The 15,369-nt window shown below is 35.2% G+C and overlaps 2 protein-coding genes across 4 annotated transcripts; both read right to left on the bottom strand.

Moving 5' to 3' along the window:
- Positions 1 to 333: 333 nt before the first annotated feature.
- LOC107778718 (uncharacterized) lies at positions 334 to 5,121 on the bottom strand. Of its 2 annotated transcripts, none has more exons than XM_016599003.2 (4): positions 4,665 to 5,121; positions 1,956 to 3,626; positions 950 to 1,024; positions 334 to 571 (listed from the first exon to the last, which is right to left on the bottom strand). In XM_016599003.2, exons 1-3 carry the CDS (start codon positions 4,731 to 4,733, stop codon positions 959 to 961), a joined length of 1,806 nt encoding a protein of 601 aa, XP_016454489.2. In that variant the 5' UTR covers positions 4,734 to 5,121; the 3' UTR covers positions 334 to 571; positions 950 to 958. The 2 variants fall into 2 exon arrangements, with proteins under 2 accessions (XP_016454489.2, XP_016454490.2); XM_016599004.2 differs by having other exon boundaries at positions 334 to 574; positions 4,665 to 5,120.
- Positions 5,122 to 11,606: 6,485 nt separating this feature from the next.
- LOC107778719 (protein yippee-like At5g53940) lies at positions 11,607 to 14,719 on the bottom strand. Of its 2 annotated transcripts, none has more exons than XM_075235886.1 (5): positions 14,478 to 14,719; positions 14,134 to 14,177; positions 12,599 to 12,707; positions 12,165 to 12,220; positions 11,607 to 11,900 (listed from the first exon to the last, which is right to left on the bottom strand). In XM_075235886.1, the coding sequence occupies exons 1-5, from the start codon at positions 14,571 to 14,573 to the stop codon at positions 11,798 to 11,800; spliced, it is 408 nt and encodes a 135-aa protein (XP_075091987.1). In that variant the 5' UTR covers positions 14,574 to 14,719; the 3' UTR covers positions 11,607 to 11,797. The 2 variants fall into 2 exon arrangements, with proteins under 2 accessions (XP_075091987.1, XP_016454491.1); XM_016599005.2 differs by having other exon boundaries at positions 11,826 to 12,038.
- Positions 14,720 to 15,369: the final 650 nt, after the last annotated feature.

A 15,369-nucleotide genomic window follows, 5' to 3' on the forward strand; every position in this document is an offset into this window, starting at 1 on the left:
TCATCTACAAATGGTACAATCCCGGAGGTTTTTGAAAAGGAAGGACCAATAATCATTTTTCTTTTCAAACAAAGGTGAATATTTCCATTTCGCGACTATAACTGTTACGATTTTAATTAGCTGAGAATAAGCTAACAACATTGATTAACGACATTTATTAACTTTAGTGTGTCACCTACTGCCTCACATAAGAATGATAAAAGCTAGCTATTGAGCAAGTCTACTACTCCTTCAGAAAGGAAAAACGTAAGACTATTGGCTGCTTGATCTCATGCCTATGCTTGCCAACGACGCATGAAAGGAAACCCAAAATACCAATAAGAAGAAGAGCAATTTAAAACAAACCAAAAAATAATTATTTTTCATGATAATAATACATGTATTAGCAGTTTCTCGAATTGTAAAAACAAAGCAGTTTGTTAGACAAAATGAGTCACAAAAACTCACTTCTACTCCCTATCAAAATAATACAATACTTGAGAGTTGAGATGTTTCAGTCAATCAAATATACCAGTCAATCTTTCACCAGTGTGTCGCTGGAACCTTGAGTCAACCAAAGTTTGGACTGGATCTGCTAAATAATACAATTCAATACACATTTAGTAGACTGCGGCCGATGGGAAAATAACCTCTCTGAAATCCGTTTACAATAATTGTGGAAAGGGATTAACTTCATTGAAAAAAATAACGCAACAGGAAGTAAGAGAGCTTCAATGTGATGCGTAAATTTTATTCTTTTTTCTGTTCAAGACACACTTGACTAAAGATATCGTTGTCCGTCAGTTTTTTTCTGTTTTCAATAATCTTTGATACACAAGCATTCGCAGTGTAGTCATCTCAGGAACTTCAAAATTCAGCTAACTAGCACCTAAGTCCTGACTCAGTACATTGCAGCAAGCCAATTTGATTAAGAATAAAAAAAAGGACCCAAATGGCACGAAAATTGTACCTCCTCACATCACCGCTTGAGTTGTCTCCTGGCTAGAGCAGGAGCCCTCTTAGGGATGTAAACCTTGTAGTTTACCTGGCCAACACACAGTCATACACCATGTGAAGATGAGATCAAACAAATTAGAATTGAAACATGTTAGAAATGTCTCACAGGTATTTGGATGGTAACAATACTCAAGCTATGTAAAGACATTAACTATTAAACTTCCCCTCATCAGTCCATCTACACTTGAGAGCTGCGTTTTTATGAGATAAAGACGTGCTTCAAGCGACTCTCATAGAAACTCTACTAGTAAGGAAAAAAAATCAAAAGTCCCAAAAAATGGAGACTTTGCATGCATATTTGTTTCTTCCCTTTAATTAAAAGAATGTAAAGTAAGTTAATCAGAAATTAGCCAAGGGTGTGCCACCGGGGTGCAAAAGAGTTGACCAAAAACCCGAATACAACAAAGCACGTATATTATCAGATATGCTTGGCAGAGGTTAGAGAAATATGAAAACATATGCAAGTTTTATCTCTAGTAATGAATTTCCAACAGGGACTGCCCACAAGAAAGGATCAATCATTATGTATTAAAAATATTAAGTCTGGGAGAGAGAACAAAGCTGTTTCTTGAAAGATTAACCAAATACAAAGCCTGTTTGCTTAGGATTATTTTACCTGGTTAAATCAGTTTGCTCCCCACTATCAGTGTTTGGCTATTGCTAAAAGAACACTATAGTCAGAGCTAATTACTATAACTATTAAACTAAATCAGTTTTTTGGTTTAATCAGTTTGCTCCCCACTATTGCTAAAAGAACTCTATAGTCAGAGCTAATTACTACCTATTAAACTAATAATTTCTATCAATTCTCTCATACTTAATCATTTAAATAATCAGAAACAATTTAAAGAATCTAAACCAAACAGGGCGAGATTTATTTACTTGTAGGATTATTTATCAACCCGAAGTTGGAAAATCCCCGCCTGACATGCACAAATAATGGAAAACGATTATAATACCTGTACCATTTCACCACCCCTCATTACAGACATGGTCTTTTGTTCGAACTGAGAACCATCCTTGGTTCCATCTGGCTGGTGTTTTGAAGTAAGTCCTTCAGATGTGGATCTGACACCAGAAGTGGTTTCTACATTAGGACAGATACTGGCATTAACAGCTCCCATGCCTAAGTTATCGCTGGTCCCGGTGCTAAGAACTCCAGGTCTCAAAGGATCTGGTGTTTTATTTATGTTTCTCTTGGAAGCCAATGGATCTTCCTTTTTATATGTCTGTACTGTGGTACTACATGATGGTTTACCAGGTTCCGGTTCATCGATATGAAGTGGCGCAGTGGTATGGTCCTCCTTTTCTAGACTCTGTGAGAGCGCTGATTTATCAGAAGGTTGCGTAATACTCTCCTTAATGTATCCAGTTCCTTTTCTGTTGTTCTTTTCGACTGGAGTACTTATCTCAATCTTAGTGGAATGAGGAAACTCCTTATTAGTTACAAGCTTGCTTCTACATCCTATAACTTGATTTAAAGCCAATCCCTCTTTATTTTCCTGCTCCAGGGACTTGTACGGTGCAACCTCAGTCCTTGAAGGGGATAACTGATTAACATCACTGTCATTCTTCTTTTCCTTGGCACCAGATTTCAAATTTGTTTGAAGCTCTTTACGAAACTTCTGCAAGTTCTCCAATGCTTTTTTCCTTAAGAGAGTCTCAAGATCCTCGAAACATGAATTAGCATTACTATCAGAAACCACACTCTCACCTCCATTATTGTGACTTACTTCCTTGACTTTATTTGGATGAGTATCTATACCACCACCAACTTTTGTGGGGCCAATAGTTTCACTATTGGGAGGAACTGCATCAGCTATTATCAAATTTTCAACCTGCATTGTTTGATTAGACGAGAAACAAGAAGCTAATTTCCTTTTACTTTCCAGGTCATTATTGTCATGGTTTCTGCAGGAAGGGAAATCATGATGCTTATTCAAAATATCTTCCTTAAGCATATCTGTTCCCTGTTCGTCTCCCTCTTTCTCGTGTGTCTTTTCTGGAACAGTAATAACAGATCTTAAGCGCTTAGGATTATTCTCTTCCACATATCCCTTCCCACTGTGAGTAGTATTACAAGAACATGATTGATGATTACATGAAGAACAAGTTGGCCCCCTACTTCCACTCCTCTTTTCAATGCTTGGCTCATTACAAATTCTCTTTTCTTTCATCCCTTTTCTTGACTTAATCCTGGGACTCTTCAAATCAATATCCTCACTACCACTAGTACAATCACTACCTCTGGAGCTAATACTAGTTTCACATCGACAACTAGAACAACTTCTCGAATCACTGCTTTTGGAGCTAATACTAGTATGTCTCCGTCGCTTCTTCTTCTGCACTTTCCTCCCATAATCAAGACTCTTTCTATTTGACCTTTTTCTTTTCTTTACAAGGGGTGAACCCTCATTGACATCTCGGCTTGAGGATCTTCTCCGAGTTCTTTTCTTCACGTGTTTAACATCACGTGAGTGCCTACGACTTTTCCTACTATAATCACCCTCTGAACTGGAGGACAAAGACTGTGGACTGCTAGAATAATCGGAGGAAGCAGAAAATGACGTGTCATCCTCAGAACTGGAAAACTTCTTGGATTTGTTTCTTCTGCTTTTTCTCTTCCGTATCTAACCACACAACACATGAAGATGTATAATAAAGGATAATAAATTGGGGATGCCAGCGACAAGACGAGAAAGTATTGATATGAAAACAGCACATATTAATTAGCTTAACATTGTCCTAGAGAAGCATGCCTATTATAATTAAAGAGATAATTGCAATTTCTCATTAAAGTAACTATGGATATTTTAGTTATTAAATTTTTTTCAATAAAGAGGTGACAACGTTTGCTTGCTAGTAAGTCTTTCATAATTCTTTCTTTCCTGTGTCAGTTAAAGGAATTACAAATTGAAACACCAAGAAAGATATTTAAACAAGAGCTTAGATATCTGTTTTACCATGGTTACTTAGATATCTGTTTTACCATGGTTACTATGACGCCTTCTTAGATATGAGTATTAAAAATTGCAGGTAAATATTTTTCTAATGAAGAGTACTAATCGGATTAGACAAGCTAGTTCTCTAGATTTATTCCACTAGTCAACAAACTATGGCAATTCAGAATGACTATGCAATGTGACTTTACACTCCCGCATGAACTATATCACGTGAATCCTCACTAAACTAAAGATTTGTTTATAAATGTAGTTTAACATATGTAACATATTTGCATCAACATAATCCATATAGCACTTATTCTCCCAATTTAGTCATGTTAATACATATAGCTACTGTACCCAAAAACAAAACAGCCTATTAATTGCTTTTTGATCCTTATTCATTGGAAAACAGTTTTATATCTATTTTTAGCAAAAGCAGAAGTTTTTTATTTCCAGTTTACCCCCAAAAAAAAAAAAGTTTTTCCATCCCTTGACGTAATACACTCATGAAAAGACCTAAAAGTTAGCATCATTATAAGAGGACACCAGCAAATATTGCATCACATTACACTAAATTAATTCAGTAAACAGAAAAATATAAGCCCTAAAAAAGCAAATTAAGTAAAACGAAGAACATTATACATAATGAGTACTGAGCAAAAGAGGAGAATGTGAATTAATGTGTCTGTGTGTGCATAGAAAAGGAGAGTGAAAAAAGGAGACCTTAGAGGAAATTTTGGGCCTCTTCTTTTTGGAAGATTTTTTCTTGGACGAAGACTTCCGGCTTCCCATTGGCTTCTGGTTTACTTCTTCTTCGTTATCGTTTTACAGAGATAACCAAAATTGGAATAGGCCAAAAAAAAAAAAAGCAAGCAAGAGATTACGAAGAAAAGGTTTAACGAGAATTGCGATCAATATATCGGAAAATCTGCAGATTGAAAAGCAACTTGTTCGGATTTGGGATTTGGTTCAGAGGATTAGACCTGTGAATTTTGATATCCTTTTTGTTCTTGCGTTTTGAGAAGGAAACGATTTTACTTCACCCGTTTCGTCAGAGGATCTGGATGTAGCCCAACACACTCAAGCCCATAATTCACATTTTATAGTATAGATCTATAAATCCTCTTTCATGTCAAAGTGCATAGCATATTCTGAACTAGAAGTTGTACTTTACGGACTATGGTACATATTCTACTTGGAGTTTATTTAACTTGTGGAGTAATTGGTTATGGTTTAAAATTAACCTATTATATTAGGTTAAAATACTTTAATACTGTAAAAACAAATTACATTATTTGTGTATATAGTTTAATTCTTTTTTCTAAAGTATGGATGAGTACATTCCTAATGAGAAAAATGATCAAAACTCTCTTGTACTCTCTTAAACCGAGTAACTTCGCACCCGTTAAACTTTTGATCTAATATTACCTTCCTGTATTTTATACTTGATGGTGTAATATTATCCTACTGTATTTTTACTCTTGACCCCAGGACGAAGCTTCAAGTATGTCTGAACCAAAAGTGGAATGGAAGTCAAATTTAAGCATTTTTGAATAGTATAAGGACAAGTTGGAACCTTTCTTTCTTTTTTTCAATGTCAATTTAATTAACTCTAAGTCAAAAGTCATACATGTGCTTAATTTGCTTGCTGAAAATTGTTTTACATAAACAATGTTATAAGTTTTACAATTTTTTCTTCTCCAAGAAATAACATCTAATATATTTCAAATGTTTAGCCGAAAATTTCCTTTCTTCAACTTATCAACTATATAAGGGGTAGAAGTGGAGTAAGATTTTGAGATATAAACTAGTAGTACTATAAGCAATAGCCATCTGGCCACAAGTGATTCTAATAATTCTTCGAAAGATTGATCTCCATGGTAAAACTTAAGGACAAAGCAACGTATCTACTTTTTTATTTTTTTTACGTTAACTCTTTTTTATCGATCAATACCTAAATAGAAAAAAAAAACATTATTTTCATCAAACCTGCTATTTCCATTATGAGGCAGGCTGTATGACTAAGGCATTAACTTTAGTGAATCATATTAGATTAAAAAAACAACTAATGTAGCAACTTCTTCTTTTCTATGTCCACAAACTTGAGGAGATCCTCGACAAAGATATAATCGTTCTCTCGAGAAGTCCTACAAGATACAGCCACAGAATTTTCACTCATGCTTGGACGAGTTTCAGTACAGAATTCAGATTGTCCGTGTCACGCCCCAACCTCGGGAGCGCGATCGGTGCTCAACCGAGATAACCCGATCAAGCAAGTCTGCTAGATGTTTCCTACCTGACCTTAACCATGAATAGAGTAAAGATATATTCCGTTAATTTGACAATAAGAGGGTTACATGAACAATCCAAATGTCATTACTGTTAGAATTTCATTCAAGATTTTCCAAAATATTACATTACACATTCATAATTTAGAAGTGGAAATATGTGATACAAATACAATATTTCTAGTTTGACTTTTCAAACACCACTATACAACCCACACTATATCTACGGAACCTCTAACGGACACAAAATAGTATTATGATAGTGCCGGCAACAAGGCCCCGCCTATACCTCAAAACACAATACATAAAGAACAAAAGATACAAGACTCCAATAAGAAGTGGGGCTCACCAAGTCAGCTGAGGAGAGGGTGTACTGCTATCACTGATCAATGCCGCCTGCTGTGGAACCACCTGCATCCATTAAAGATGCAGCGCCCCAGGTAAAAAGGACGTTAGTACATATAGAATAGTACTGGTATGTAAGACTAAACACCTTCTCAATAGAAAGAGTGACAGTAAAATGAGAAAGAAACATGGAATCAATAGGGGCCTCAAACAACATTAAAGTGTCAAGTTAAGAGAAAGGTAAGTTTCAAGTAGAATTCAACATTTTTAAGTTGGGAGATTTTTAGTACCGATACACCACCGTACTTTTAGTACGGAGTCCGATCTCAGCCCGATCGGCTAAGCCATCTCACTCCGAGATATCCACTCACAACACCACCATGTTCGCGGCATGGTGTACGGTCTCAGCCCGATCGACTAAGCCGTCTCACCACAATGCCGTGTGGGTCGACATCACATCACATCCCGCTAGCAATCATCTCATCCCTTTTAATGGAAATATCTCAACACATCATTTTCATCACATATAAGGGGAAACAATCTTATTACATCAACACGGGGATTTACTCCTCAATCACTCCTACACCGGCATGTGTAGTTTTGGGGTTAGGTTATTTCGACCTTCCCTTCTTCGGTGAGTAAACGATACTCCCAAAACATTTATTATTTAAAGGATTTACAACTTATTTCATAATCTTTCACACATCTTTCCGTTTCATTGGCACTAGTGGCCACAATTATAATATCATTCTCGGCATGTCGACCGTATTTCATATTTCATGCTCACCTCTATAACTTTCAAGCATCATCACGGTTTATCAACAATAAGAGAATTTCAAATCAAAACTTTAAGTGTATATATGAGCGATACAAGTCTTACTCACATTGAGTGTTTCTTCCACAATTAGGCATATACTAACTTATAATTGAAACGTGATTTTTGAATCACAACACCTTTAATACATTGGTCATACTAGATTTCATTCTCGGAGGGAATCATGATATGATGGGAACATTTGGAACATATTTTGAGTACATACCTATTTTAACACAACACTTATTTTAGAATAATCAAATTTATTAGGAAGGACTCGGAACATGGGAAATAAGAAATTGAGCCAATCATAATCGCAACTTATGAGGACATCATGGAATTCGATTTTTACAAGAGGAGTTTAGCCAACATACCTCGCTTGAGCTTTTCTTAAATTACTACAACGCTCCGAAAATCCTAGCGACTTCAATCTATTAGAGACATGACAAATTTGAACCACAATTAGAAAAATATTCGTAGGTTCAGCTTATTTGAGTATTTTATCAAACACTAGGTGTGCAATTTAGACCACAAGGCCCTAGAATGGGAATCCTTCATCTCACAACTAATTCCCAAGTCCATATTTCGCCCAAATCAGTTCAACAATTCCCATACCACTATTTTTAGCACATGCATGCACATTGACTAACTTTCAACCCCAGATTCATGTCTCTCATTACCCATGTTCAGTCCAATTCCAAAGTTGAGAGTTGGGGAATAGAGCCTTACCTCTTAGAAGGAGACCTTGAGAGCTTTCCTTGTTAAATTCCAAGGCTTGAGCAAGGGATGATTAGTAGGATGGTGGGAGCTTCTTGATCCTTCTCTAGAACACTCCTACTCTCTCTAAAATAGCTTTTGAAACCAACCAAAATAACCCCAAAGTTGTTTTTATAAAAATAGGATCGGGTAAAATTTTCCAAAACTTAAATTTTACGAAGTTGGGTCTGCGACCGCATCGCGAAACGATTATGCAGTCCGCAAAGGGGACCGCAGGAATAGCCCCAAAAATTGGGCAGGCCTGGACAGGTCTGCGACTGATCTGTGGTCCGCAGATCAGTTATACGAACGCATAATGGACCGCAGAACCTCTTTCCGAAGTTTTCTCTTGCCGGTTCTGCGACGAATATGCGGCTCGCAAAACGATTATGCGGTCGCATAGTTGACCGCAAAACGACCTTCAAAATTGGCCTATTTTTCTACTTCACTCCGCTGCGGATCTGCGGTCCGCGGGGTAGTTCTGCGGTCGCATAATGGACCGTAGAAATGCCCTGTTCTGCAATAATTTTTCTTCAACTCCCCAATGTACTGTTCAACCCAAAAAGTCCATACTGTGGCGAGCTTCTACACCCTCAAATATATTAGTCTACCTCGGCACCACGAAATCTCAGATTTTAGGTAAAATTTTACGGGGCTTTACAGTGAGCTCCATCAATAATCCAAAGAAAAGAGGGGGAGAAAAGGATTAAAATAAAAAAAGTTACAGGAAAACTGCCTGTGGATGTTACCACTTACCACCAAGGAGTGAGTCAGGATAAATATGATTCATCCGCCTTTTACCAGAAGTCTCATGGTTCAAGTTTTGAGAATGAAAAAACTCATGGCAGAGAGCATTTCTCCCTTTAGTGGGTCTTACATGGCACGACCCCAAATATGCCTGGCCAATAATTAAGTTTCGAATACTAGATGCATAACGCGAAAAGCAAAAAGAAGAAAATCCAGAAAAACTGCCCGTGAATGTATATTATTTATGTTGCATAACAAAAGGTTCATAGAACTGTCAATTTTTGTGGGGCCAAAGGTCATCCAACAATAATGACTATGCTTCAATCCCAAGCAAGTTGAAATAGGGTCGAAAGTTCATTATTGGGAGGAAATGCATCACCTCTCATCAAACTCTAATGTGCATTGTTTGATTAGATGTGAAACAAGAACAAGAAGCTAATTTCCGTTTACTTTGCAGGTCATTATTGTCATATTTTCTGCACGAAGGGCAATCGTGATGCTTATTAAATTCTCTTTAAGCATATGTTTTTCATGTTCATCTCCCTCTTTTTATCATCTATTTTTTTTGGGGAAGCAATTAAGTGCTTAGGACTATTCTCTTGTACACATCCCTTCTTACTGCGAGTAGTATATTACAGCATGAATGAAGATGTTTGACACACACACACACACACATATATATATATATATATATATATATATATATATATATATATATATATATATATAAGGAGAATTGAAAAGATGACTTGGCACCTCTCTTTGGCCAAGAAACTCAATTATCTTTTTTCTCTCCTTTTTTGCCTTTTCCCCTCATATTTCCCTTTATCTTATTTAAAAAATTCAAAAATTCTAAGCATTTAGGCAAAAAAATGTTTCATTTTCCCATGTCCAAGGAGTTATTTTTGGAGAGTTACAAAACTTTTTGGAGAAATATACATATGCAAGAAGAGCCGAAGTCGGAGTGCACGTTAACAAGGCATTGAAATGGCTTCTCTTGCAATAAATTTGTTCTGCTTATCATGGTTTGGGCCATCACTATGTCAATGTCAATGGAGCGAAAAAAATCTACGCTAAGGTATATTAGAATTCTATCCTTTTCTTTTGGGACAAGTAAATACACTACATGTTTTACATCCTTGAAATACTTCTATTTTAAAATTCAGAATTTTTTAATTGTTCAAAGAGAACTTTGGGACTGACATAAAGGAGTTAGTATTTTAAAAACTTAAATTTTATGTGCTTCTGCTTCCTTGATGTTTCCTTGCACTTCTAAATGTATTACTTTAACACATGGATATTTTTCAGATAAAACTATCATTTGAATCTGCAAAATAGTTTTAAAATTCATGCATCAACAAGAATGAAAATTATAACAAATGAAATAATAAAATTTCAGAACTATTTCTACTCAAACCTTTCTCATACCTTGTAATAAAAAACTTAAATCCATGCATTACAATGCCAACTTTTCATATTCCTTTTTAATGGAATAAAAAGAAATTTTACGGTCTCAAAATTTATCTCTTTTCTTCCTCCATTCTCCTGTTCCCTACTTTTTTCTTTATTAATTGATTTGGTTAATTCGAAATAAAGATGGTTTTAGATATTGCTACAAAATCATAGAATTTAATATTTTCACTGTTGTTCCTATGTGTTTATGTGCAAACAAATGATTGCAACTTAAATTGTCATTCTTTTTCTTAAATTTCTTCACTTCTGACTTGAGTGGAGTAATATTTTTCTATAATGTTGCAGTTAAGCACTCTGATGGGTATATAAAAATTAAGGACATATCAAAAGATGTAAATAATTAAGAGCTAGTGTTATTTACCTCCGACAATGAGACCGGCTGAAACTCGGAAGTATGCATGTGTTTGCACGAAGATGACATAAATGAACATATAACAAAAGTCAAGTGACAAAGATATTATATGGTGCCAAATATTGTGCATAGCTTTCAAGGTAAAGCTTTTCAAAACTTCAATTGGAAAGATTCAGATGATTGTATTAGGACTATCAGTTGGGTATAAGCAAGAATAAGATGATCTTTTCCTTTTATTTTTCTTTTTAGTAAAGCTTTTATTTTTATTGTCATATTAGTTTAACTTTCTTACGCATTTATGATGTACATGTATGAATTAATTTCTTTGTACTTTTATTTTGCTTATCAACAACTAAAAAAAGTTTGTATATTTCTTTTTCCTTTATCAATGAATTTTACTAATTTCACCTTTCAAAAAATATATTTTATGGGGATATCAAAGACAATAAATTGGGGATATGAAAGACAAAATGAGAAAGTATTGATAAAATAACAGGAGGGATTAAATAGCTTTACATTGTTCTAGAGAAGCGTGCTTAACGATTAAAATAATAATTGCAATTTCTCATCAAAGTATTTAGTACGTACAGTAATTAAATTCATTTAACATAGCAGTGACAAAGTTGTGCTAGCCTATTTAGAGACATCTGGCCACAGTGCTAAGTGCTAAAGACGTTTCTAAATTTCTAAGATAAGTATTAACAGGTGCATGTAGTTATTCCTTCCAACTCATACAAAAACAACAACAACGACAACGAGGCAGTAAAATCCCAATCTGGGAGGGTTGTGTATACGCAGACCTTACCCCTACCCCGAAGGAGACCAACTCATACAAAAACAAGAAGCATAAATTCCAGACCACTTGACTGACATATCATAGATTAGATGCATCTCAAGAATTTAGCATTAACTCCAAATTTTAGGTTCATATTCAAGCTTCAAGGCAGAAGATATAGCTACACCTCATTTATCTTCAAGAAAGCTCTAAGATTTTACGCCATCTGAAATTGACAGTCATCACTCATGGCCAGAAAGCAAATCACACCATTAGAGATAGACAGCGGATTGACTGGTACATCACTTATTTAACAGATAAAAAAAAAAACTTGTGCAGCAACTTCTTTTCTATATCCATAAACTTGTGGAGATCTTCGACAAAGATACAATCGTTCTTTGGATAAGTCCTACAAGATACAACCATAGAATTATCATTTTTATATTTAGGTACAACGGAAAACCAAGGTTATGCGTCTTCAGCATCACTCATGCTTGGACGAGTATCAATATAGAACTCAGAGTCAACTCCGTCAATAATCCTGCCTCTGTTATCAACAGCATATAAATGTTATATAGGGAACATTGAAAGTGTGAATACCATTTTTAAGGTGCAAATGTTAATGTGAATGAACAAATAATTTTGCGGAAAAAAAATAAAGAGAGACATAAACCTTTCAAGGACAAATTTCCCTTCTTTATACTTCTGGTTTTTTTCATGGGCTGCCTCCTGTGTGAAAGATGCACCAAATACTAGTCATTAACAAGTCCAGCGAAACTACCATTGTATGTATATTCTTTGAGTTTAAATACATTGACAGTATAAAAGAATTTTTACACTATCAGATAACTATATGTACATGAAAATAAGGCAGGTTACCTACAACGATAGATTAAAGTGCAGTGATAGTGTAACAATTCTTTACACTGGCAGTGTGTGTATATTATTTATCTGCACAACAGAACGTGTGTATGGAATGCAGGAGGGACCGTTTCCCTCCATTTTATTTATGTGTGTATTCCCATGGTCATGTGTTTTGACTCTACGTCAGGGCCAACGAGAGGGGATTAGAGGGAACAAAGAAGTAGAAGGAAGAAGAGAAATTACATATTTCCAGCCAACAATCTGCCCACAACAACAACAAAATATATCTGCTACTGTGTGCATTCCAGAAAGCATCATCCTCTCCTCATGAGGTCCAAAAGTTATATTTACCCTGAATCATAGACAGACAGAAAGGTGAAAAGTTCCACATATACTGGAGGAGAAAAATAATATGATCGGGCTGCACAGGAAAATAAAAAAACTAAAAAATTGGTGCTAACAACACACATATACTGCACCATGAAGAAGGCAAAATAAAGAAGATCATCGAACTAGATGTCTTTGATGTGAATCTGAAAATTTGGAGTTCTCAAGATAAACTGTCCTTGGAAAGTGATCGCTTCCCAATCCTAACATGAACTAATTCATTCCACCCCTAATTGAACAACCATCTTGAGAGCTGAAAGACGATTCAGCTTAGCTTCCTATGAGAAAATAGGCTTTAAAAATAGCAACATCTTTAAGGAAGCAAAGTGATCTTCCACCAAGTACAACCCCTCAAAAAACTCATCCTACACATAGAAACCATGCAATAGAAGTACAGAATTCAATGCAACATGCTACATTATCTTTCTTTTTGACTTCCTAGGTTGATAGCCCAATAATTTGGACAACTAATGACGTCAATAATGAACACTTGAACTACAGATGTTGATGATAATGTAGACAGGCAGGCTAATCCAGGGAAGCGCAATTATTGAAGATAGATGGGCAAGAAGAAATGCAAACATACATGCCTAACATGTAGCAACCTCATACAACTGAGCAACACTTGTGTCAAAATGTGGCCTAAGCCAAACCGCCGTGCTCAAATGCACATAATAACTAGCTGATGCTTGTGAGTCATTGAAACTTAACTCAAATGTGAAAAGCTCCTACATGCCTCAAGTTCATTTCTTTGCAATAGCCGTTTTTATCTAGATGTACATTTTTGGTTAAATTTCAAACTCCCCTTGTACTTTGCTATCATCCTTTCTACAACAACTAATTTTGTACACCGCAACCCCCATCCCCCACAAACCAAAAGAAGAAGGTTAATAAAACAAAAAAGAACCCCAACGAATGGCTGCTGATACTTGGTCTTTATTCTTATGTATGTAAATCAGAATGCAACCTTGGATTTAGCTCAAGATAGTGAGATACATATGCCCGAACAAGGAATTTCGCAAGTTTAAAAATACTTGGTCACAAATGGCATTGTGTTGAATAAAAATGATGGCCTTGCCCATAATTCATTGAAAATAGAGCAGCAGGTTGTCAATTGTAAAGTGAGACTAAACCAATTAGGGGAAACATCTTCATTTTCAACTTATTCTATCCACTGCGTCCTACTGATGTACCAAATATATTGAACACCAACTTTCTCCTGATAACAGAAGCAGTCACATGAGCTTAAAAAAACAAGCACAACTTGACACTCATAGGGTGGTTTATCGAAAACTAAATCAAATCAAATGTAAAAATAACATATTATTGATTCATAGACAAGAGTGACTTGCTATCAATCCAATGTTAAAAGATAATTAGAAGGAACTCACGCATTACTGAATAGGTATGCTTTTCCCCTGGGGCAATGAAAAGCCTGACCAAATAGCATAAAGGAGATTTCATCAGACATAATTAACCGTGCAAACTAAAGTACTAACAGCAAAATTCAACTCAAAAGCAATTTTATATACCACGGCAAAGCAAATAAGCTGACAGTTACACAATGAGACAGAAAAGTTGTTGAGTTACAGTTAAAGAAGTTTCAGCTATGAATTTGAAACTTTCTAAATTAACACGTACTAACATTTGCAATAAGCAACATAAGAAAGCTGAGAATTTTAGTTGTAGCCAAAATATAAATATAAAACCACGGTACAAACAGGGCGGACTTTACCCTGGAAACAAGGTCATCACAAAGGGCAAGTTGGGTTTTGCAGAATTTGCAATTGTAGGTTCTGCCTTCAAGATCCACCACAAATATCCTCCCCATTTTTACACTTTATTACACAACTGCAACTAAGAAATGAAATACCCTTCTTTCTTAGAGCAGGGGTTTGAAGTTTTAGCCACAGAACAGAGTCCAAATTCCGAAACTCCAAAAAACAACAAAAGTACACCGACTTACATTTTACATGTGGTCCTGATTTCATTCATTTCAAGGCTACCTACCTGCTATCTTTTCTGGTTATGATTGTCTGTGTGACCCAAAGCTTTTGTACTAATTTGGTCTTACTACACAGGTTTTGTGCTGTTAAGTCGTAATATTACTTGTGTTTTTTTCAAAGTAATTGCATACCTTTTAAAATAAATTAAATATTTTACCCAAATTCTCCTTTATCACTCATTAATTAGTAAATTTACTTAGTACTTGACTAATTAGATTATTAGAACAGAGTACTTTTTCTGTTTCAATGAAATTTAGTAGGCATTGTTAGGGATATATTAGATATACCATATATACAATCTCATATTTGATGATTTGAACATATTTTTGTGAATGTTATTTGATATAAAAATATATTGCATTTGATATTCGTTTATCATGGTTATTATTAATTACTTGATTAATTTAATAAGGTCCTTGATTAAATTTTGAGACTTGTCATCATGATGAAGATCATGATAATGAGAGAGTAAAGTCTTTTACAATTTAATCTAAATTTTGTTCTTGATCGTAGGATTATTAATTTGGACATTAGTAATCCGGTTAGACAAATATTTATGTGATCGTCTTTATGGGATAAAGATTAGTTGATCTCATTAACTAAATTACATAAATAGATTAT

This window comes from Nicotiana tabacum, chromosome 2 (assembly GCF_000715075.1).
Source record: "Nicotiana tabacum cultivar K326 chromosome 2, ASM71507v2, whole genome shotgun sequence".
NCBI lineage: Eukaryota > Viridiplantae > Streptophyta > Magnoliopsida > Solanales > Solanaceae > Nicotiana > Nicotiana tabacum.

What these genes read in the sequence shown, in the direction of transcription:
- LOC107778718 (XM_016599003.2), bottom strand. Translation starts at nt 4,733, where the DNA reads ATGGGAAGCCGGAAGTCTTCGTCCAAGAAAAAATCTTCCAAAAAGAAG. An exon ending in GGCCCAAAATTTCCTCTAAG is followed by an intron (nt 3,627 to 4,664) that starts GTCTCCTTTTTT and finishes TTGTGTGGTTAG; the next exon opens with ATACGGAAGAGAAAAAGCAG. An exon ending in GGGGTGGTGAAATGGTACAG is followed by an intron (nt 1,025 to 1,955) that starts GTATTATAATCG and finishes TGTGTTGGCCAG; the next exon opens with GTAAACTACAAGGTTTACAT.
- LOC107778719 (XM_075235886.1), bottom strand. Translation starts at nt 14,573, where the DNA reads ATGGGGAGGATATTTGTGGTGGATCTTGAAGGCAGAACCTACAATTGC. An exon ending in GTGATGACCTTGTTTCCAGG is followed by an intron (nt 14,178 to 14,477) that starts GTAAAGTCCGCC and finishes CTATTTGGTCAG; the next exon opens with GCTTTTCATTGCCCCAGGGG. An exon ending in GCATACCTATTCAGTAATGC is followed by an intron (nt 12,708 to 14,133) that starts GTGAGTTCCTTC and finishes TCTATGATTCAG; the next exon opens with GGTAAATATAACTTTTGGAC.